Genomic DNA, 22,040 nt, shown 5'->3' on the forward strand with positions numbered 1-22,040 from the left:
ATTGATAGGGAACATTTGAATGGGTTACATAAATAATAGACTAATCAAAGTATTGTTTAACAGTTTACAAAAAACACATGCCCTACTGCACATACATTTATTTAAATTAATGTTGCTGTCAGAATTTATGAGAAATTTTTAAAGAGGATTTCATTTTCACCTTATGGTTAATGCTCTCATAAATAATAATTTGTCAATTTATAGGATAAGTTATACTATTAAATTGTTCAGCATACCTCTTTAAAACATAGGTGTGCATTTACCGTTCTGGACAATTACTCTGTGGATAAAACTGCAACTTTCAAATCTCATTTCCATGTCTACCAAATCCTACTCTTACTCATTTTCTGTTCTAATGAGAATTAACGGTATTAATAATCCAGTGCTATGCAGAAGAGACCTGGGACTTTTCTTTCATATGCAGTATCATGCAGTATTTTTCTAAATACGATATTAGTATGTCATTGACCAACATATCTAAAAAATAAATTAAAAAACCTCAAAACCAGCTCTTTCCCAAAAATCAAATATTTTAAAAATACACTCACAATTGAGTTCTGTTGGGTTTTTTTTAAGAACATGAAAGTTATACTTGTTAATCATTTGCTAAGTGTTGATATATCTTGAACACCAAAAAAGCTCAGTCTCATAGTTTGGGGTAGGACTATATCTGCTTACAGGAATCTTCCATTCTTCCCCATTCTTTTCTAAAACCACTTTAATTGTGTATGACTGTATAAAGGAACAATATACTTACAATCTGAATATTTGAAATTAAAGAAAAGGTTGTATTTCTCTTGAATTGCAATTCGATCATGTTTTGTTATTGGATCTTCTACATGCAAACTAAAATACCCATAATGTGAAAGATACACTATTGCACAGTCTTTGCATTTATTTGTGCCTGTATCAGGTTGCCACAACTGAGGCTGCTATTTACTTCGAAACTGTCCCATATATATTCTTTGGGTTCCATTGCTACTCATTAAAAGGTGCTGTGACAGCCTGGCATCAGCAGAGACCCCTCATGGAAACAGCCACTCTTCATCAGTAGTCATCTGTTAGGTTGTTTCTGGGCTGAGCTTCTCAGGCTCTGTGTAGGGTGGCTTTTTTTCCTTCTCTGGACAGGAAAGTAGGGCCCCTGCATGTGTTTAACCCCACATTTTTGCAGGATACTAATATTTCTGCTTTTAATTGACAGCAGTTTTACAGGAGAGTGTGTCCCAGATGTGATTGCTCTAAAATGAAAGAGTACCAGTGTTGGTCTTGAATGTTTCCCATCCAGTTACCATTTGCCCCTTCATTTTATTTTGGTAGGTTTTTTTCACTTGAGTATGGGGTTTCCAAATAATTCTGGTAATCCTGGATTTTTTCCCTTGTTTTTACAGGTGACCTGTAACTGTTTCACCATCAGCAATGGAGAGATGCAGGATGTTGGTGTTGGCCTGTATCCCAGGTACTGTGGACACTGTTTCATTCACAGGCAAAATCTATGTCAGTTTTTTTCTCCTTTTTTCCAAGGTAGCTGTAAGGGACATCAAAGCAGCAGGTAACATGTCTAAATGAGAAACTGGGAAATGGAAATTAATTAAAGGAGAGTAAAAAAATATGATCTAGTTGAAAACATTCTTCATAGTCCTGATTACAGCATTAAAACAGTTTATATAGTATACATCTTTATATTTTATTTTTATGGAGGTGGTAGTCTTTTCTAAGTAAGAATAAATGCTGACACCAAGAATGTGCGACTGGGACTAGTTAAGGGAAACCTGTTCAGCGATGCTTTAGAATAAAGATATTTTGCACCTGAGAGCCTTCAGAATTAGTAATTAAAAGAAAAAGATTGATATATTTATAAGTAAATTAGCATAACAAAGAAACCAGTAAGGTGAAAAAATAAGTCCCTTAAGAGATAGATGTTAATATTTGAATTTCTTATTATTGTTTCTTATTTGTACTAGGTAAGAAGTATGTACCAATGAAGGTTTTATCATCATAGAATTATTAACCTGTAATCATAAATATGGAAAATTAGTATGTATAGTTTAAAATTACATTTTACCATCTAATTTTTTTTTTAATGCATGGTTGAATTATGTTTGTCAATACCTCAGTGGGCCTGTCACTGTTGTTTCTTTTCCTACTAATGTCATATGTAAGATATGACTAAGGACACTTAATATCTTGAGGCCTGCCTTGTAGTAAAGATGAGGAAAAGGTGGTTAGGAGGATGTGGGAATTAGTGTCATGAAAAGTGCAAAACAGTAATTTGATTTCATAATGGAATGAAAACAATACTTGAGAAAAATGAAATATGATTTTGGAGCATTATTATTAGGGAAATGTTTGCTTTTGGTTGAAAAAAAGCCCTTAACTGTGAAGAAAGTGTCTGTCTATGTTCAATGATAATGCACTGCCAAGGAATGCAAGAGACTCTTTCCAAAAAAAACTTTCCCAAGTCACTTGAGAGCAGTTTGAGTTTTGCTATAGCAAAAAAGCTGGGGAAATTGTGAACTTAAATCTGTGGTTTACAAGTCCTGGGCAAATGTCCTTCCAGATGAATTCATATGCTTCCAGACAGAATTGTCATCAAACCCACTAGTGTCTCCATGAGATGAAATTTAATTAAAAGTTCTTTATTTAGCCTTATTAAGAGATTGTATATTGTTGTATGGCTTGATAGCTTCAGCATCACAATATATTTTAAAATAGGTAAAATCCTATAGTCCTGCTCTGCATCACCTTGCCAGCAGCTTTGGGAGTGTGCCCAGTGATCTCACAATAAGCGTAATGGATACTCTCCCAGTGGGTTCTTGAGGAGATTAGCCACAGATATTTTATTAGGCCAGAAGGGATATCAAAAGAGTCAGGCCCTTGTCGATACCTGCTCTAAGAGTCAAAAAACTAAATAAACATGGTTTGGTGCAGGGCTCTGACCCTTGGCAACATCCTCTATTTTGCCAACAACATTTGGGATTTTTAGTTGCTGAATAAGGCAGACAAGACTATAAATGCATCCAGGACCTGAATAAGCCAAAAATTCTTCTTCCAGGCTGATAATGCCAGAATTATTCTTTCAACGGGTCATTCCCACAAGGAAAGAACCATCAACCCCATTTCTGCTACAGCAGAAATGTTTGCCTGGTAAAGCCAGTTGTTTCTCAGCTAAGGAAACACATGACTCAAAAGTATATAGCAGATGTTGTTAACAGCCTCCTTCAGAGAGACAGAAGCGTGTATTTGGGCAGTGTGTGCGTCTTGAGAGTGCCAGCAGCTCCCTAATGAGCTGTGCTGCCCCAGCTGTCACATGCCACAAGAACAGAGGCTGGGCCAAAATATGTGTAAAACAGAGGCAATGGCCATGTTGTTCTTTCAACTCTGTACACCGAGTTCTTTGGCTTTGGGACATAGTATACTCCATTTTCTCCCGATGTGAAATAATGGGTTGATTGTTGGCCCCTTTGAGCTGTGCTTGCAGTGACAGTCAGGTAATTGATCAGGTTAGTGCCCTGAAACTGAGCAGAAGCAATAGAAATATAACTCAGTCCCTCCTGCTCTGAACTGTCACAGTTACCTTGTTCCCCACTTGCCCTGTTCCCTGAATCAGGGTTCTTGGAGAGTCACTGGGAGGCCATTGCCTTCCTCCTGCCCTGAATACACAAAAGGCAGAAACACATGAAGAGATCCTGGCATGGCTCCTATTACCAATGAATATAAATCTTCTAAGCATTAATTTTCCTCCCCTAACCCAGAGCAGCTGATTTAACAGGGAATTTATTTGTTTCTTAACTTAATTGCTTGATACTTCAGATGTAATCATGTTAGCTACTTTCAAATGATTAAAGGGAAATGGCAGTAGAGACTCCTCTGTTAAGTTTTTTTCTTTCTTTCCTCCTCTACCACCCCTCACAGCATGTCTTTACTGAACCACAGCTGTGACCCAAACTGTGTGATCGTTTTTGAAGGAAACCAGCTTTTACTTCACTCTGTCCGAGAGATCCAGATTGGTGAAGAGGTAATTAACTTGTCCTCCCTTCCATCACAGACACCTGCAACAATGACATCTCCCTAAATAAATTCCAGACTGCTGGGCCACCAGCTTAATATTTTGATGATATATTGATGCCACTTTCTAGCACATAGCTATCAGGGGGAAAATGATAAATAGAATCATCTCTTCACACTGCCTGGGCCCCATAATCATTACTTCTCATAAATCACTAGCAGTCTTGATAAATTCCTGTTCCTCCTTTCCTCCTCTAGGCATTTCATTTTGTTTGTATTTGAGTGTCTTTACCCTGACGGGAACACTTACAATATTTCTGAGTGGAATGCAGTGTTCACTAAGTCACTGCAACAAGAAGCATTTGTCAGGCAGCAACTATGCAGTTGTGGTAAACCTTTCATTGACAGTGAAAGCAACAAAACAAGGTTTGTTTTCTTGTCCATTTCACTAGGAAAGACTTCAAAATATCCTTTTCAAGAGATTTCTGATTTGATATAAGGTATTATCTACTTTATAACAGCACTTGTATTAATTTGAAAATAAGCATTTGTGGCTAGAAATCAAAGTGAATGTGTTTTGCAGCACTGCAGTACTGAATATGCCTAATAAGACCTGAAAAGAGATGTGTGCATATATGTAACTTTACATGCACCAATGACCTACACAGTCCTAGCTGTTAGTCACTTCAGAATCATGATCTAATGTAATGTGGTTCATGACTGTTCTTAAAACTGTGAGTATGAAGACCATACATATTTTAATTTAGACATAGTATTTATTTTCCTCCCTATGAAGTTTCTTCTTATTCAATGTATCTTTTCTCAAAGATAGTAGGCTATCAAAGTAAGTAAATGGTAGAATATTCTTTAAGACAATCAAAATAAGTAAATGGTAGAATATTTTTTTCAGCAAAACATTGTTGAGAACCAACAGAAATGTTTTTGCATACTTACCTTTTTGCCAAGAGAAATCTTTCAGGATACAATATATATTTGTGGAGCTATTAACTGTAGCCATCTTTCAGTCCAGCATTCTTGTTTAAGTGTAATTATAGACACCTTTCTTCTATTTTATCCATAAACCATAACTTTCCTCTTGGCTTCCCAGTTCACTAAGATGGGATGCTTATTTAAAAATACAGTAGATTTTAATGTCTTATCGGGAAGAAAATGGGCTTTAGGCTTAAAAGGCAAAATAAAGCTGCAAAGTCAGTATTAGTTTAGATCTGTTATGGGAAGAGGAAGGAAAATAAAATTTTTATGAGGGTGTTTACAAGTCAGCAGTTCAATATTATTTTCTACACCTATTTAATTTTAATTTTCATAACTCCAGCACTTTTGTGTTCTGCATAATGACTTTGGTGCAACTTTCCACGCTGCCTTACTGCTTGCCTGCAGCAGGGTGAGCTCAGTTTTAGTAATAGCCATGTATTGAATTTACAAACTTACATATGTGAAACTACATTACCTGTTGTGAGCTGAGCTTTAGCTTATACTACTATGTCATGATCTGAGCTAATGGGGGAGAAGATACATGTTAGGGAGGAAACTGATTGGGTTTTCTGAATAAATTGGGTGCTCTGAGATGGTAAGATGAACATTATTTCAAGTCACGAGGCAACAAGGAGAAACTTAATTATAATAACTAGAAAATTTCTCTTATCCTGTTCAAACTTACACTAGCTTCAGAATGAGATCCCCTGTAAAATAATTAATAGAAAATAAGCACTAAGATTTATTAGAAATAAACACTAAGTCAAGCTCAGATTAGTAGAAGAGGACTGTGGCTTTCCATCCATTCAGGAACATATTTTTGCACATTTGTAGTGCTTTCTGTCAGAGCACACTACAGAAGTTTATTCATGCTAGGACTTGCTGACCACCTATAATTGCAGGGAAAACAGAGACACGGGGAGCTGAGACTGGCCATTGAGGTCATCTCCGCATTCTGAACCTTGCTTCCAGAAGCTCAGAACTAATTATAACAACTTTTTTGCTCTTCAAGATAATTGTAGAATCACAGAATGTTTAGAGTCGGAAGGGACCTCAGAGATCATCTCATTCCAGCCCCCCTGCTGTGGGCAGAGACACCTTTCACTAGACCAGGTTGCTCAGAGCTCTATCCAACCCAGCCTTGAACTCTTCTAGGGATGGGGCCTCCACAACTTCTCTGTAATGCTGACCATCACAGTTTTTATAACTTTAGGTGATGTTAATTTCACAGCACACAAAGATTTCCTTTACCTGCAGTTCTTTGCAAAAATGAAATTTAAGTGTTGCAAAGAAAGGTGGGATGTGGGGAAGGATTATAAAAAAGCAAAAATTATTTATCTAGAGATCACAAGGGCTCCTTTAGTGATAAAGTAACCTATCAGCTAGTTTTGTGAGAAAGACAAGCAGCCTACTCTGAAGAGGTCTTCATCATTTCCCTGCCCTTAAGTAACCACTTCAAACAGCATCAAGACATGTGCTATAATTTCAATTGACTTTTTGTTAGTTGCTGAGTCTACCTGGTGTTTTACAGGCAGACACGAGATGATTTTGCCTCTTCTCCAATCAGAAGTCATATGGCTTCAAATCAATTAGTCTTGCTGGCAGACAGAATGGATTATCTGAGGTGCAGTTCTGCTCCAAAATGGGTGCTTTGCTTTTCACCAGCTTCAGAGTTCAGTTAGAAAAAGTTGTTTCTTCAGAATATTGCATAACTGACCATTGCCTTACTGTGGTAGCCTGTCACCCCCATGACTCTGTGATGCCATGTTCCCCCTGCTCCCTGCCCCAGCCTTGGCCACTCCCTCAGTTTCTTCCTATTGGCTCCTGTACCCCAGCCCCGCCCAGGGACCGCCCCTGGGCCCCTGACAAAACCACCCTGCACCCAGACCACGAGGTCTTTCTGTCTCTGCCTCCGAGGGTGCTGGGACAAGATGTGAATAAAGCCATCTCAAACCCTCATGGGAGACCCTTCTCTACCTCCTTCATCACCACTGCGTTGTAACGCTGCTGGCTGCCAGAGCCACATCGAGGGGCTGTCCAAAATGGACTCCGGGATGTGACTCGTCACACGGCCCTAGGAAACCCCTGCTGTGCTCACGGGAAGCTGCAGCCTGCTAGGCAGAGTCAAGCAGTTACCACACCTTACAGAGCAACACTTTTTTAAAATTAATACTGGAAAATAGTTTCAGATGATGAGCAACTAAATCTATTTTCATGATAGATTTCAACCAAGTTATGTAAAGTTTCTTTACTGTAATTCTGTGAGAAGTTTTATATCTATGTATGCTTGACACATTACATTTTGTCCCATTACAGTTTTTAAAACCAAATTTTTCCTTGAGTTACAAGGCATTTTGATCTTAGATGCCAAAACAGAGAGTACAGACTGTTAACCACTGTCTCAGGAACAGATTTCTGTACACAATCCTCCCTAAGACTCTGAGACCCATGACTGAAAAACCAAGAAGATTCCCTTTTTTCTCCCTGTCATTTGCATTAAAATACTTGATTTTAAGTTTTTACTGAATTTTCTGTCTCGAAATTTTGAGTTCTATTCTGTTACAAAAAAAATCCCCATAAATTAAGTCCACTACATCATGGCAGTACTGAAAAATTGTGTCCACCTCATTTGGTAGATGAGGAACATGAGAAACTAACTACCATATCTATGATTAAAGCATTTCTGTGTCAGAGCAAGAAGCAGGGCTCAGACAGTGCTGTATTTCTAAGGAGGAAGTCTTAAGAGTCAGTAAGTCTCAAGGCTGTTAAATAATTCCTTGCCTTCATAAATGTTTTTAATATATATTCTCCAGTTAGGGGAGGAAAGATTTACTGCATTCTTTACAAACGATGCAATAAAGAGGCAAGCTTTGGTCAGTTGAAGTAATATTTTAATTAGTAGCATACATCCCACATGCAAATACTATTAAGACAACCTTTGATAAATGGGCATATTTCCTAAATATGTACAAGTTAAATGAGCCTTGCATCTAATGAAGTGATCCAAAATTAAAGCAAGTGGAGGAGAGAGACTTGAATACAGAAATTTTTTGTTTAAACAATTAAATTATTAGTATAGACTCAGTCACTGTTAGATTGGTCATGTTTCTAAATATTCTAATTATATTTTACCACTCAGTCTGCCAACTACAAACATTTTTTCACTTATGGATTTCTGCTGGCAGGGCTGGGAATTTGAACTTGGGCCTCTGACAGCAAGAGAAACTCTTAAGTTGTTAAAATGCTAAAAGGAGATATCACTGTGATGAAGCCTCTTGTCTTTCTGTCCAGTCATATGCTTTAATCCAGAGCAGGTTGTTATGTGACTGTTCATATCCACAACTGTTTGGTAACCTCTGAAAAAGAAATGTGTTTTTTGAAACTTCTTCCTACACCCAAGGTTTCTGCAACATAAATGAAAAAAAGGGGGGGGGGGGTATTGGCTCTGTGTTTGTTTCACAGTATTATAACTGAACCCTGCCTAATGATGGTTTCAACAGCAATGACAGGGTTTAAACCATTGTCTTAAATATTTTGGCAAAGAATAGACTAATATCATATGAATTACTTTTCCCAGAAGATTCCTACTGTCTTGCACTGTGCCTGAAGTTGATTAAATCCCTTTTACTGCTGGATGCCACCTGAACCTAAAGCCCAGCAGGACACGAGTCAAAACCAGATGTTTATGCAGAGGACAAGAGACAAGGAACAGCCAGTGTGTGGAATGAGTTTGACAGATCACACTTGTGAGTTGCAAGGAGACATGAAGATCAGGAGGCTTGTGATGGGAGAGGGAAATTGGGTTTGGAATGTCTGAAGGATGAGGTTAGAACTGCAACTTGGCCAGAAAATGCTTTATGGGAAGGGAGACAGATCTTTCTTACCACACCAAGGAGGATGCAGATTAGGACCAGCTGTGGAAAGAAGTGAGGACAAAGTTGTTGGGGTCACTGAAGATGTTTGAGATATCAGAGTAGGGCTGCAAGGACTGTTTACTTGGGAAAGTAAGAGAACACAGCTGAGGGAAAAGGTGTAAGGCTGAAGGACAGACCTGAGACTGGCACAAGATGAAATTGTCCCATTGTACCAAAAGTGGCTATGTAAGGAGCTAGAATTGATGGCTGGAGAACAGGTTTAGATAATCAGGTGTTGAGAATAAGACAGGAAAATGATACTCATGTTGAGGGGTAGAGAAAGAATAAGAGGAACATTGGAGATAATGGGGCAGAAGAGACAAAGCTTGGGAGCAAAGGATGGAAAATAAATAAGCAGCACAATTTCCATCCATTCACTGCAGAAAGATCAGAGGGAAGCCTATGGCTCCTGTGTAGAATATTAGTACAGACTGTTCTGCTGTAAGCCAGCAGTGGTGAAACTAATCCTCTCTTGGCTCAGACATGCACAAGCTGGGACAGAACAACATTGTATAGAATGCTAAACCTAACAAAGTTCTCACACTAACTTTTGATTAATTGTGGAATTTTAATTTGTCTCTTTCATTAATAATACTATTAATCTTCAATTATGAGGCCATATTTATTTTAAATGCTTGACTTTGCCATCTCAGTAGACTTCTTTTAACACAGTCCTCCTTCAATATGTAATCAAATTACACTGTAATAATAAATGAAAATAATGCAGGCATTGTTTTAGTTGCTTGTTAATTGCTCATTCAATTAGAATGCTCACTAATTTGCAAAATGCAGGTTCTGACAATGGATTTCATGGTCATTAGTAAAATTGGTCAGGTTTTCCTGTAATTTCTTTGAATGGACTCTCATGATTTAACTGAAAACCATGTGAAAATTCTCCCAATTAGTTGAAGTGTCTAGGCTCAGCATGAAATAATGTGACCTGATTTTTTTCAGCTCTGACCTCTCTGGAGTGTTTCAAAGTGTGTTGGGTGTATAGTGTAATCACTCAATAGCATGTGTGACTGTATGCTGGTCTGAGCTGAGCTGCTTTTTTGTTATATTCTTTTCTTTATCATTAGCTTGTGCCTGTGCAGCACTTTAAACATTTCAAGAACTCTACAAATGGTTAGTCCTGTAAAATTCTTTCTGGCAGACGTCAAAGTGAACAAACTACAGACTTCTCTGTAGTTCATTGGAATTCACTCTGTGCAGTGTAAGAAGCTGAAAATGGCACAAATGTAGGCACAAATTTTCTTTTATCATTTTAATAAATCTTCTTGTCAATAGTTCCAACAACTTAGACTGCAATGTTTTCATGCTTCCTTGGTCACAAGGGAAACATCACAGACATACTGAAAATGGGTATGGCATAAAAGGGATTATCCTCAGGCTCAAACATATATTTTCAAGAAACTAAGGGCTTCTCTGAGAAAGAAATTTTGGAGATAGTTGATACTGTGTAACAGCACTGGTAAATACACACCTAAACTCTGGAGCTACACAGAGCTTACATGTGAGATTTCATACACAAGGAATTCAGACACTGACTTTCTTTGCTCTCTTTTCTTACTCTCCTTTCTTTTTTTTATTTTTCTTCCAAATAAGGATTAAAAGTTGACATAGTGATAATTTTGGGGGGCAATAATAATTTCATACAATATTGATCTTGAAATGTGGAAAAGTATTCTTCCATGGAAATTATTTTTCCCTTTTTTTCACCTTCTGTAGAAATAGTCGATTTCTTCTAGAAAATAATCTGTTAACATTTTATTTTATGCTGGGAAAAATGTTGAATCCAAAAAATGTTGCTGCTGCTAATATATACACTGAATATGGATTTTTTGTGGAATGTACCAACTCTTTTTTTTTTTATGTACTGCATACAGCTCACCATCAGCTACGTTGAATCACTGATGCCTACCAGGGAACGCCAAAAGCAACTGGTGCGCCAGTATTGCTTTGAATGTGATTGTCTTCTCTGCCAGAATCAAGAGAAGGTAGGTTAAGAGAAAAAATTCCTTGCCAATGAAAAATAATTTTCCAAGGCCCGTCAGCAGCTTCCCTTCCTTAATGTAATACTTCTCTCTTGCTACTAACTGGATGGCCAGAATAGGGGAGAAAATGACCGCTGCCCTTATTGTGGTTTGTTGTTGCTATGAAGGACAACTCTGAAGGAAAGAAAAGCAGGAAATGTTGGCATTTTTCTATTCAGAAGAATAATCTTGGAACTTCAACCAAAGCCAGTGGTCTGATACTACAGGAAGGTTGTGCTTATCCTCAAAATAATGTTGAATTAATTCTGCCAGACACCTGCATCAGTAATTTTCAAGAACTACCAGGCTTGTTCAGCAGTTCTTAGAGAGAACAGTGAACCTCCTTGGGTGACTGTAGTTTTTATGCTCACTTACATGACAAGTTCTTGGAGTAGCCGGTCAGTGGTTGTAGTAGATAAACTTTTGTTCAGTGTGATCTCTTACTAGGGTTCAGCCTAGCCTGATGTGATTATGCTCTGGCTTGCTTCATATTTATACAACCTTGGCAAAAAAATTTGTCTCAGAGCCTGATGAGAGATCAAATGGAATAGGCAAAATGAGGCTGGCTTCATAGCAGCTTATGCACTTAGTCTCTTTTGTTATATGTACAGCTCTTATTTTCACAACTGCCTGTTTGGAGTGAGTCACCTGCCACAGCTAAACGTGTTCCTGCAAGATTACAAATAGTAAGAAAGGTATTGATGAAAATGTAATTCCAAGGATCATAATATGATTCATGAAATAATTGCTGCAAAGAAAAAGAAACCCCCAAAGTTTAAACTGTAACATATGCTTTGATTCATCAGTAGGCCGCTCAAAAAAGAGAACACAGAAAATTTCGGGCTTATGACATAATGCTAAATTAGTTCCTATCGGTGTTGGCGTTCTGTGCCTGATAAAGGCTGCTGCAATTCTACTCAGAGGCAGTGAGGTGAAGACCTCTTTTGTCTTTCTTTTGAAGATGGTCACTCAAGTGCCATGAAATCTTGGATTAGTTTTGGGTAAATGGCATCCTCACAGATGCAATGATGATTAAGAAAAATAAGCAGGCTAAAGAGTCTTCAAGGATCACCTAACAGTTTGTGAAAGGGTAGACAAGTGGTGTAAAGACCATTCAGCATGTGGAATGTTTTAAGAAAAAATATCCCCAGGCTGGTGTATATGTCATTGTAAGAATCAACATGTAACAGCAAAAAATACTGTAGTGAAATTATATGTACATGTATTCATGAAAGCAATACTCTCATACATAGGTTAAAATTAATTCATGATTTTTTTTCTTTTTGAAAATATAATTGTCATTTGTGTTCATATTCTACAGATCTATTTTTGCCTTTCCACACAATTTCCTTGGGAATGATATTGTGAAATGTTTGGAAAGCGCTTTGTGACCGCATTCTGAAATTCTGTGATTGCCTGATCGTTACCGTGTAGAGAGGTCTGTGAAGGTCTAGAAGCCTCATGGCAACTTTGTCTGTTGATGTCTATGAAGAAGAATCTTTATCCTCAGCTTTAGTTTAGGGTGATCAAATAGTATCTGCAGCAGTCCTCATGGTATTGTGTTTCAGTTCTCTGTGACACCTGAATTTGTAAAATCTCTACATGACTAGCTTGGAAACTTGGATTTTTTTTTTTCCTGTTTATCTCAGTCACTGTTAGTAAGCTGCGAGTTGTGTAACACTGCAGGTACAGCAGCAGATAGTATTTTTGGAAATTCTGGGGTTTTAAACTACAGAATGTCTAGATGCTTAAAAGTCATGAGTTGATAAAATTATTCAATAACATCCCTGCTGAAATACCCCTGATACTGAGACAAATTTCCAAGTCATCTTAGAACATTTTTAAAAAGCAAAATCTTTGTCAATAGAATAGGCAAGAGCTATAACTTTGGGACATCAAGAGTGGCAGAGTCAATATTGTGAATTAATAAATATAGTCATCTAATAGTAAATTTCCATATTACAACATCGCTTTGCAAAAAAAAATGGTTTAGTCAGCAGCAATTCATCTTGTATATTTTTCTTATAGGTAAAAATGCAAATTCCAGAAATGCTTTATGCATTCAAGTAAGTTCTTGTGTGTTGGGGATTTTTTTCTGTTGCAGTCAGCTCATCAAAAAAGCTAGAATCCTTTTTGAAATCACATTTATGGGCACTTACACAAACACTTAAAGAGTTCACATTGCTCCAGTCTGAGCGTGCTTGTGAGCTACTGAACACATACTAGGGACCAGTGAAAGCTCTCGAGATGCACACATCAATTTACAGTAAAGTTTTAAGTCAAGTGATTTCCACTGTAGCTTTTATGCTACACCTTTTGTAATGTTTTAAAAGTGATCCTGCAAATCCTGTGGGAAATATACATTACAGTTTATATGAAGAGCACATAAACCTTATGTCTATTTGTACTTAGTTACATGCATCTTTATTTATTCGTTTTTAGAAAAATACTTGGCAAGATAATGATCAATGAAATTTATGTTTCCTGCTGTAGTTTTTTAAAGGCTTGTTCATTTAGTGTTACATGCCTGAGTGAAAAAGCATGGTGTCAAGTTTCTGTTCTCAAGTCAGTTACTGACTGCAAGTGACCCTGGATAATTCATTTTATTCAAGAGCAACCTTTGTGTTTTCTAAGATCCAACCCTTATTTTTCATAATTGGTGGGAAGCTACCATTTCAGCTGGAGCTGAACAGGTTTTGGACTAGAAAACAGATCAGTCTGTCTATATTGGGGACCATTTTTGTGAATATTCTGTGAATCTTTGGTTTGTTCAGTTTCTACAAATTGAGAAGTGAGAAGATAATTTATAGGTAATTTATACTTCTTCTGAATATTCTGATGCCCAAAGGATAATAAAGAGAGATGCTGTATTTTCGAAGGTATTTTAGCTTTATGTGATGGATTTGTTTAAATAATTCCTTGAAGCAGAATGGTTTGAGGTTTATTTGTGCCTTCCTCATACAGAGAGAGAATACAAGCAGCTCATTCATACTGTCTTCAGTGGAAATCCATGAAAACTGGAATGGATAAAAGAGGTTATGGAATGCCTTCAAGCAAATGCTCACTCTTTAGATAGATAAAGTTTGGTGAGATAAATTATGCTGCTCCATGAAGTATATATAAACACAAAATCAAGACTGACATGATTACATTTCTCTGCTAGCTGACATGGATAACCAGAGTGTGATTGCAACACTTCCTAAGTATACACAGTTCCCTTGCACAATTGTCAGGATCTGAGACTCTAATATGGCAAAGGCTACATTTTCAAGTATCGTGAAGTGGGCTGCAGCCCAACTACAGGGACCCTTGCTGAAGCCAAAGTTACTGAAGTTTAGCATCAACTTCAGCTGATACACGCTGGCGCTCAGTGTGAGCAGACACAGCCCCAGACCAAGTGGAGAGTTCCATGGCTGAGCAATCACAATTGCAGTGCATGCAAAATTAGAGGAAATGTTCCTCACTGGTCACTGCTGGTGAAAGGACTTCAAAGTGAATCTTTCTTTGCTATACAGTATAGTTCTTTATCTTCCTCGCCAACTGTGAGCACAACCAAGGAATAATCTAGGTGCATAGCTGTTATTAAGGATAAGAAAACATAGAAGCAAACAGTGGCAATAGCTGGACTGGGGATCTTAAATAATTTTTGGTGCCTGAGCCTCAATGTGAGCTGCATTTTAATTCTAAGGATGTACTATAATGCTGGCCAGCATCTTTTAGCAGCTGGTCAAGCAGCCTGGCAAGTACAAATACATTTCTGTAAACTGGCTAAGATAAGGCTGAGGTGAACCTTCTAGTGGTTCAGTTCCTGACAAATTAAATGGCACTAACTACAAATCTAAACAAGACTTTTGTCCAAAGTTAGGAAAAAAAATCAGGAACTAAAAGAGGGGAAGAAAACATGTCTTCCTAAAAATCACTCATAGAATACTTCCTGTCTGTCAATACTTTTAAGTTACAGCTACTGTATTGTCTTCAGTTCATTGTATCTCTGACAGCTTTATACATTAATCTTTGCTCCATTTTAAGGTCAATCTCCACTGTAATTCAGGAATGTGTGCCAAGCTGAACTCTTGGCAACATATACTATTCCAGCACATAAAAGCCCCTTACATTAATTATAATTAAAGATGGGATTACATTGATGACAAACATTTTAAATGAAGAACAGTTTTTTCCACAGTCATGAGCCAGAGTATTGTTCATGTTGTACATCTTCAGCCAAGGATTTCAGGGACATTTGTGCTTATAGAATTGCTTTGTTATGAGTTGTCTTTCTCTTTTGGAGCCAGCATTTAATATTTTAGTCTAGCTTGGTTTTTGGAAAGCTTTATTTTTTACAAGGTCAAAAGCAATGGGCTTGACTCTGAATCATTTTTATATTTGGCCAGTGTTTGACAGTTGCCAAAGTTAATGACAACAGTAAGCACGTTATTCCTTTAATCAGTTTATTGCTTTGCTTAGTAGTTACTTATATTGCAGCCAGAATTTTGGTAGAAAACATCACAAGTCCAGTTTCCAACTCAAGGATTTTCAAAATCAGGTCACGTGAACAGCAGCCAAGCTATCAACCTCTACATAAAAATATCCATGCAATTCTTTACCTCTTACTGCATACATCCACCAGCTCTGTTATAAGAAACTCCCCACAGAATAAGTTCCTGAATGTGAAGTTTTGACATTATTTTTCTAGGGGAGGAAACAACACAACTGTAATTTAGGACTTCATCAAATGTAAGTAAATTGATCAAATTAGTTGCTACAGCGTATGTCCATGGTTGGTTTGCCTCACCAGGTTTCCTGAAAGACACTTGAATATGGCCAAAGATAGACTATACAACACTTTCGCCTTCGATCTTCATGTTTGCTCTCAGCAGTACCTTTGAAGAATATGTGCTTAAATTACAGAGGCATTGTTACATGAAGAATATTATTATTGACTGTTGTTTTTAATTAGCATGTAAAGGCTTCATGCAAGATCACTGTACTGGTGTTAGTACAAAAATGTCACCCCTCCCTCAGGGATCGTATATTTAGGACACAGGAAACACAAAATTATATGTTAAGAAATGCCTTTTAAAATTGCTGAATTGTCAAGTTCCATAAGTTTGTGTCTCAGTTTTCCTAATATTTATTTATTTTTAGATATTTACATTCCCACTAAGTTTCCCAAGTACAATAAGAAAGATGAGACCTCCAAATTAATTCAAAAGATGAAGCCTGGGAAGCAAGGATTAAATGGGATTGTTGAAAACAAGTCCCTTTATGCAGCTAACTGAACATAAAACCCTTTGATCAAAGCAAATAAAAAACTAGGGGCATCTGTTTCTCTAGTCATGATTCTAAGAAACTTGCTAAGTACCAATTTACCAAAGGGTGTGTTAAAAAATAAATATATATATATATCAGGACCGTTTTCCAACAGAATCCTCGTTTAATTCATTTCCTATCAAAATACAGAGTTTGCAATAGTTAATTGTAGAAATTGTCATTCCTCGTCTTTTTTTACTGTTTTGCAACTAGAATTGCCTTTGAAGCAAACTACAGAATGACATCAAGCCAGAGATCAGTCATGTTTCACCCATCTACTCTTCCAGCCCAACGTCAGTATAACCAGTGCCTACAAAAGTCAGTGGCAGTAATTAGAGCCCACTGGGACACAATGCTGTTTCTTTCCATAGGTGGCTGGCTGTTTCTTCCCTCTGGCAAGGCATTTGCTAGTGACATAAACCCTGGATTCATTCCTGAAATCGAACAGTATACTAACACTCTTCTGTTTCTTTCAGAGCATCTTACCCTCTTGGGATGAATTTCCAAAGAGCCAAGGACAGAGGGCTTTTATTTTTCTAGTGCCAAAATGACAGTAAAAAACAAGGCAGCCGCTTCTAATTTCTGGGATCTCTTGTTCATTAACAAAGGCATCATCTCTTCAGCTTCTTAGCATTTCTTACATGACTTCTGAGGCTCCTTCCATCTTTCAACATTGTAATTTTTTTCCACTAAAGTGCAGTTCCAAAGACAGTGACAAATGCAGTGTGATCATTTTTCCATGACAACTTGCCTATCCCAGTTGCTTTGGGACTGCCTCAGTGTGCTCTGGTCACCACTTGGCAGCATCCAGCTGGGGCTCACTTGGGTTGTCAAGGTCCTGAAAACGATCTGGCTGTTCTTACAGACGTGAGTTGAAAGATGTATGTAAACTCTTTGCCTTTTCAGGAGATCCTTAATAGGGCAACCTGTATCAGTTTGGCCCATCAAGTTCATATTTAAAGCAAACGTAGAAGTTGGGGGCATGGCACCCTCCTGGGAGTCTGGCTTTCTGCTCATCTGAGGGGAGCAGAATCTCATTCCTTTTAGACCCAGCCATCTAAGAGGAAACGTAAATCTTCTGGCAGATGTTTTAAGCAGAAACACTTTTTTGCCACGGGAACAGAGGGCATTCTCATCACTTTTATAGGCTGTTGCACCTACATTTAAGTGCCTGGATCCTTCTGGATCCTTCATTTTGGATGTCCAGCTTCCTTGGGAGTGTTAGAACTAGCTATTACTGTTATGATTTCTTTTTCCAGATGTTGTCATTCCTGTAGCATTCACTATTTGGTCTCTGCTGAATGACAAGCAGAAATAAGAAAAGTCTCACTCTGGATTATCAATCTAAAATAAACATAGAAGATAGAATATTCAGAGAGAAACAGCAGTAATTTAAATATAAGGCTAGATCAGAAAAATCACTTTCCAAACACCTTTTCCTGCAGTGATTTTGGAGACACATATTTTTCCTAAATATTTTTAGAAGCCAATCATTGCATTTTCTGAGCTTGAATTTCTGAATTCTCTTGCACTGAGGTTCCTGTAAGGTCTTGTATGTTTCAGCCTGTCAGGGTGGTTTCTAATAACAATAACACCTTAGGGAACAATCTTGATTTTGGATGCCTTTTCTTGATCTGTTTATCAGTAATTTTTTTTCTATTTTGCAGCATGTTCTATCTTTTAAAGTGCCATTAATTAGGTAATTTGATTGAATTATGATAGGTTTCAATTCAGATCCCATAAGTCATTTAAAAAAAAAAAAAAAAGCATGTTGCAACTTTAAACTGCACTTTTCTGACGTTCCTGGATTTCAATTTTCTGGATACAAAAATCTCTCTGGTTGAAGGTCGTAAAGCATGTTGCAACTTTAAACTGCACTTTTCTGGACTGACTGGATTTCAATTTTCTGGATACAAAAATCTCTCTGGTTGAAGGTCGTCCACTTTGGACAAAATAATACCTGCATCAGAGCCAGAATGATATTTTTTCTTAGATATTAGAGCAGACCCTATGGGGTAAGGGGACCCCACAACTCTCTTAGTGCTTCAGGCAATGGGTGAGGTTCAGGTGAGTCCAGGATGTGCACTGTATCTTTCTTCTAGATTCCTGTTCCAAATCAAGTAGAAATAGGAGCTTGGATCTTTTTCTTTCCAAGTGTATATTTTAGTGGGCTAATTTTAAAGAAAAAGTAGAAGAAAGTGAGTGGAAATAGCTTTTTCTCATTGGTTCTCTGGATGTAGGCTAAATCCCTTCCTGACAGTAAAGAATTTACCTTTCATTTACCTTTAAAGACCCAAACCAGGACAGCAACATTATATGGGTTGACCCTAACATCAGCCTTTGCAGGCATGCTGTGTATTTTGATCCCTCCATTTTACTGTTTTATCTGCTCTTAGACTCTCAGCTTTTGGAATAAATATTCTTTTTACTCTGTACAGTCTAAAAACCTGCAAAACAGCGTAGCTGTGATTTTGATACTGCCAGGTTTATAAATAATAGCAACAGTAAAGTCAGCAAATAATCTGAATCCCACCAACACGGAGGAAGAAAAGAAGATAGAAAAGTACTCAACTGTTTATCAGCAAATTTCTCAGTTATTTGAAATAGGACACAATTTTATTAGCTCACTGAAATTTTTAGCAATATGCCATCTTCAAGTAATTTTTGCTAAAGTTTCTGTCATCTTTCAGCTCATTCCTTCTTGAAGGCATTGTCTTGAAGACATCGCCCAAAACTAGTCCAGAGGAACATACTTCATTCTGAATAAATGTTTTCAACTATGGTTCTTATGTTTCTCTTTCATTCAGATTCTGAATATGCTTTCTGCATACTCCAAATTTCTGGTTCTTAATGCCATCCTGATTGTAGACTATATGCTTTATGATGCTGGACAATTTGTCTTTTCATTTTATTTCTCTTAGCCAAAAAAAATTTGTCCTAATAAATCTTACGTTTCTTACAGTGTATTTTTTTCTGAGATCAATTACTGTCCATACAATGCCCAGAAATCACTAGAATTAAATACTGCAAATACAGTAGGTGTAAATGCTTGGTAAAGATTAGCTTTATTGCAGTGCCTGTTGTCCCAGTTTTCTGAAAATTCCAAACAGAGGAGAGGAGTAATGACTGGTTGTGTTAAGCAGGTTTATGCACATAGAGCCCATAAGTATGATCATGCTTTTACCTTATATGGGTCAATAATGGGTTTAAAAAGTCGGGAAAAGTTTAATCTAGTAGTCCTGATTTTAATCTGGTAATCTGCCCATCATCAATCCATGAACTAAACCATTCCCATAGCCTCTCTCAGACGAACAGAGTATTCTGTGAAGCACTTCACTGTGATTGCTTTTTGTGGTGAAGTGGACATGTACCTACAGTGGACAAACACAGGTCTGAGTGGGAAAAGCAATACTGTATGCATATGTATGTGCATAGGTGCATGCATGGAACCTGCTAGGACAATTTTAAAGATTTTCCTATTTCATGAACAATATGTTCCACAACCATGGTGGTGGTTGTTTTCTTTTGCTGTTATTTGTTTTGTGACCTTTGTTAAGTAATGCGAAGCCCTATTTCATATCTCCCTCCATAAACTAGGTACTGAAATGCCCATTATATAAGTAACATTTAAAGATTAAAGATTATTTAAGATAATTAATATAATTAAGATAATTAAAGATTAAACATTAAAAGATGAGTTATTCTTTAGTATATCTTAGTATGAAACTTACTAGAAAGACTCACATTTGCTATTTCCCATATCACATTGTGGAAGTGCATCTTTCATTCTAGGCTTATTTAAATTAAGAGATGGCTTTCCTGCCAGCTACCTCTAAACTTTTAGACACTTTTTGCAAGCCAAATTTTATTTTTCAGAGATTGAGTGACTGATTTAGGACCCTGTGGCATCAGGTATCATGACTTCATTCTAATTGCTTTTTGACAGTGTAATAACTCAAAGTTTAAGATCCTGGCTGAATTTGTAGGAAGCACTGTAGGTGGAGAAAGACAGAATCACTCTCTTCAGTGCCTAAATCAGTTCCAGTCCTTAACTAATATCCTCTGAGGTGTATTAAAGGAAGAATGAGCTCATTTGAATAACAAGGAAGCCTATAAGGGTTTGAGAGTGTAAAACTGCAGACTAAATGCTTTGGCTTGAAATATTGCTATGATAAGCAATGTGCCATATCAGGTTCTTGCCATTAATTTAATTAATCTCACAACAATGCAATAACTAAAGCTGTAGTTATAAATTTTGTATTTCTGAGCTCTATTCTAAGACATAGAGAGAAACTTTTTTGTGTGTAAAAGACAGCAGGCTTTAAAAGGCTGTATGTATTCCAGCTGCAAGAATTACAGCAGAGGATTGTGTAATTTTTTTGACCCACTGCAGGATGTCCTGCTGCTTTCCATGGGATTGCTCAGTGAACTGTATGAAAGCTGTTGATTATACCATAAGCAGTGATTTGAATTGGGGACTGTAGTCAAACAGCATATCACAATTCTGCCCAAGATTTATCTGAACACCATCATTAAGAAAAATATGTTGCTGCATCATATTGATTATGGTATGAATCTTTGTCTTAGTGTTGGATATAAACTAAAGCTCCTGCACTTCCTTTGACAATATCTAGACAACAAAATTTTTGCTCTCAAAGTATTTCTAGTGTATAACTTTACGTCAAGCTTGCATGATTCCCACGCACAAAAGAAATACTTCTGAGCTTGGAGAGCTTTAGGTGTGATTCCAGCTACTGTCTAATAATACAGTACTTTGAATCTATAGGCATTTTGTATAGTGGATAAAGATACTGTGAAGTTCTGTTGCTACTACACTGTATTTGGTTAATGAAGGTGGGGGGTCCATATGAAATGAACAGTTTCTCCCCTGACCTGAAAAAGAAATGTTAAAATAAAGGGTTGAGGTAGCTTTTTGGAAGGGCAGCACTCATTCTTCTGACTGGGAAAAATATTTTAGAACAGTTTGTCTGTTTTCAAGCAATAATGAAGTACTTAAAGGAGAGTACTTATCAGAACATAGACAAATAGTTTACTGGTACTGTGAACTGGTTTGGAAAATTGGAAATCCAGTGTAGATTATGCATCACCATATTATGTTGTTGCCTCAGATTCCGTAAACAGTTGCTTTGAGGTAATTCAAGATGTCTAATTTTCAGTACTCATTTTGTGATGTGGGCTACCTCTCCTTGCTTTGAGTCACCTTGGCCCATCACCATTGAGTGCTGAGGCATGTAAGGACTTCTAGCACTGGCAGCCAACAGGCACCAGCTGCATGGTAGCAATCCAAACAGTAAACAAAAGCCCTGAGAAATAGTCAAGGGTCTTTTAATAGTTTCCATGACATTATGACATTTTAGAGAATGTCCTTTTCACTCTCTTTCCTATTTTTTCTGAAAATGACTAAAATGTTTGTATTATTGAATCAGAACAACAGAGTACTAGAAAGGTATTGGAAACTGTTTCAAGCACTCATTTGCCTTATGGAGTGTTTCTAGCTGCTTCCCTTAGACCCTGGAAGAACCTTTACTGGTTTAAATTCATGTTAGTTAGGAGATAGTCAATAGTAATTCTCCAAAGAAGTTCTTGAAATTACTAAAATACTATACAGCACCTTTTAAAGTATATGCAAACCTGTTCTTTGATTATATTAAACTAATATTCATCTAGTTGGCAGTCAAATGTGTTGGCAAAATTCTAAAAGAGGAAACTCCAGGTATTGTACTCTCTTAAGGAGCTGCAGTTGTAAAAAATGAATTCAACCTCT

The 22,040-nt window shown here is 37.2% G+C and overlaps 1 protein-coding gene across 3 annotated transcripts in view; it reads left to right on the plus strand.

The window, feature by feature from the left end:
• Window positions 1-22,040, plus strand: part of SMYD3 (SET and MYND domain containing 3) — a 371,713-nt gene that overhangs the window by 285,946 nt on the left and 63,727 nt on the right. For all 3 annotated transcript variants that reach the window (XM_017740180.1, XM_017740187.1, XM_017740197.1), the window contains 3 exons: window positions 1,389-1,456; window positions 3,913-4,015; window positions 10,799-10,909. In XM_017740180.1, coding sequence (XP_017595669.1) covers window positions 1,389-1,456; window positions 3,913-4,015; window positions 10,799-10,909 — 282 coding nt within the window. The remainder of the gene's footprint in view (window positions 1-1,388; window positions 1,457-3,912; window positions 4,016-10,798; window positions 10,910-22,040) is intronic.

Source organism: Corvus brachyrhynchos, unplaced genomic scaffold (genome assembly GCF_000691975.1).
Source record: "Corvus brachyrhynchos isolate BGI_N302 unplaced genomic scaffold, ASM69197v1 scaffold31, whole genome shotgun sequence".
Classification (NCBI taxonomy): Eukaryota; Metazoa; Chordata; class Aves; order Passeriformes; family Corvidae; genus Corvus; species Corvus brachyrhynchos.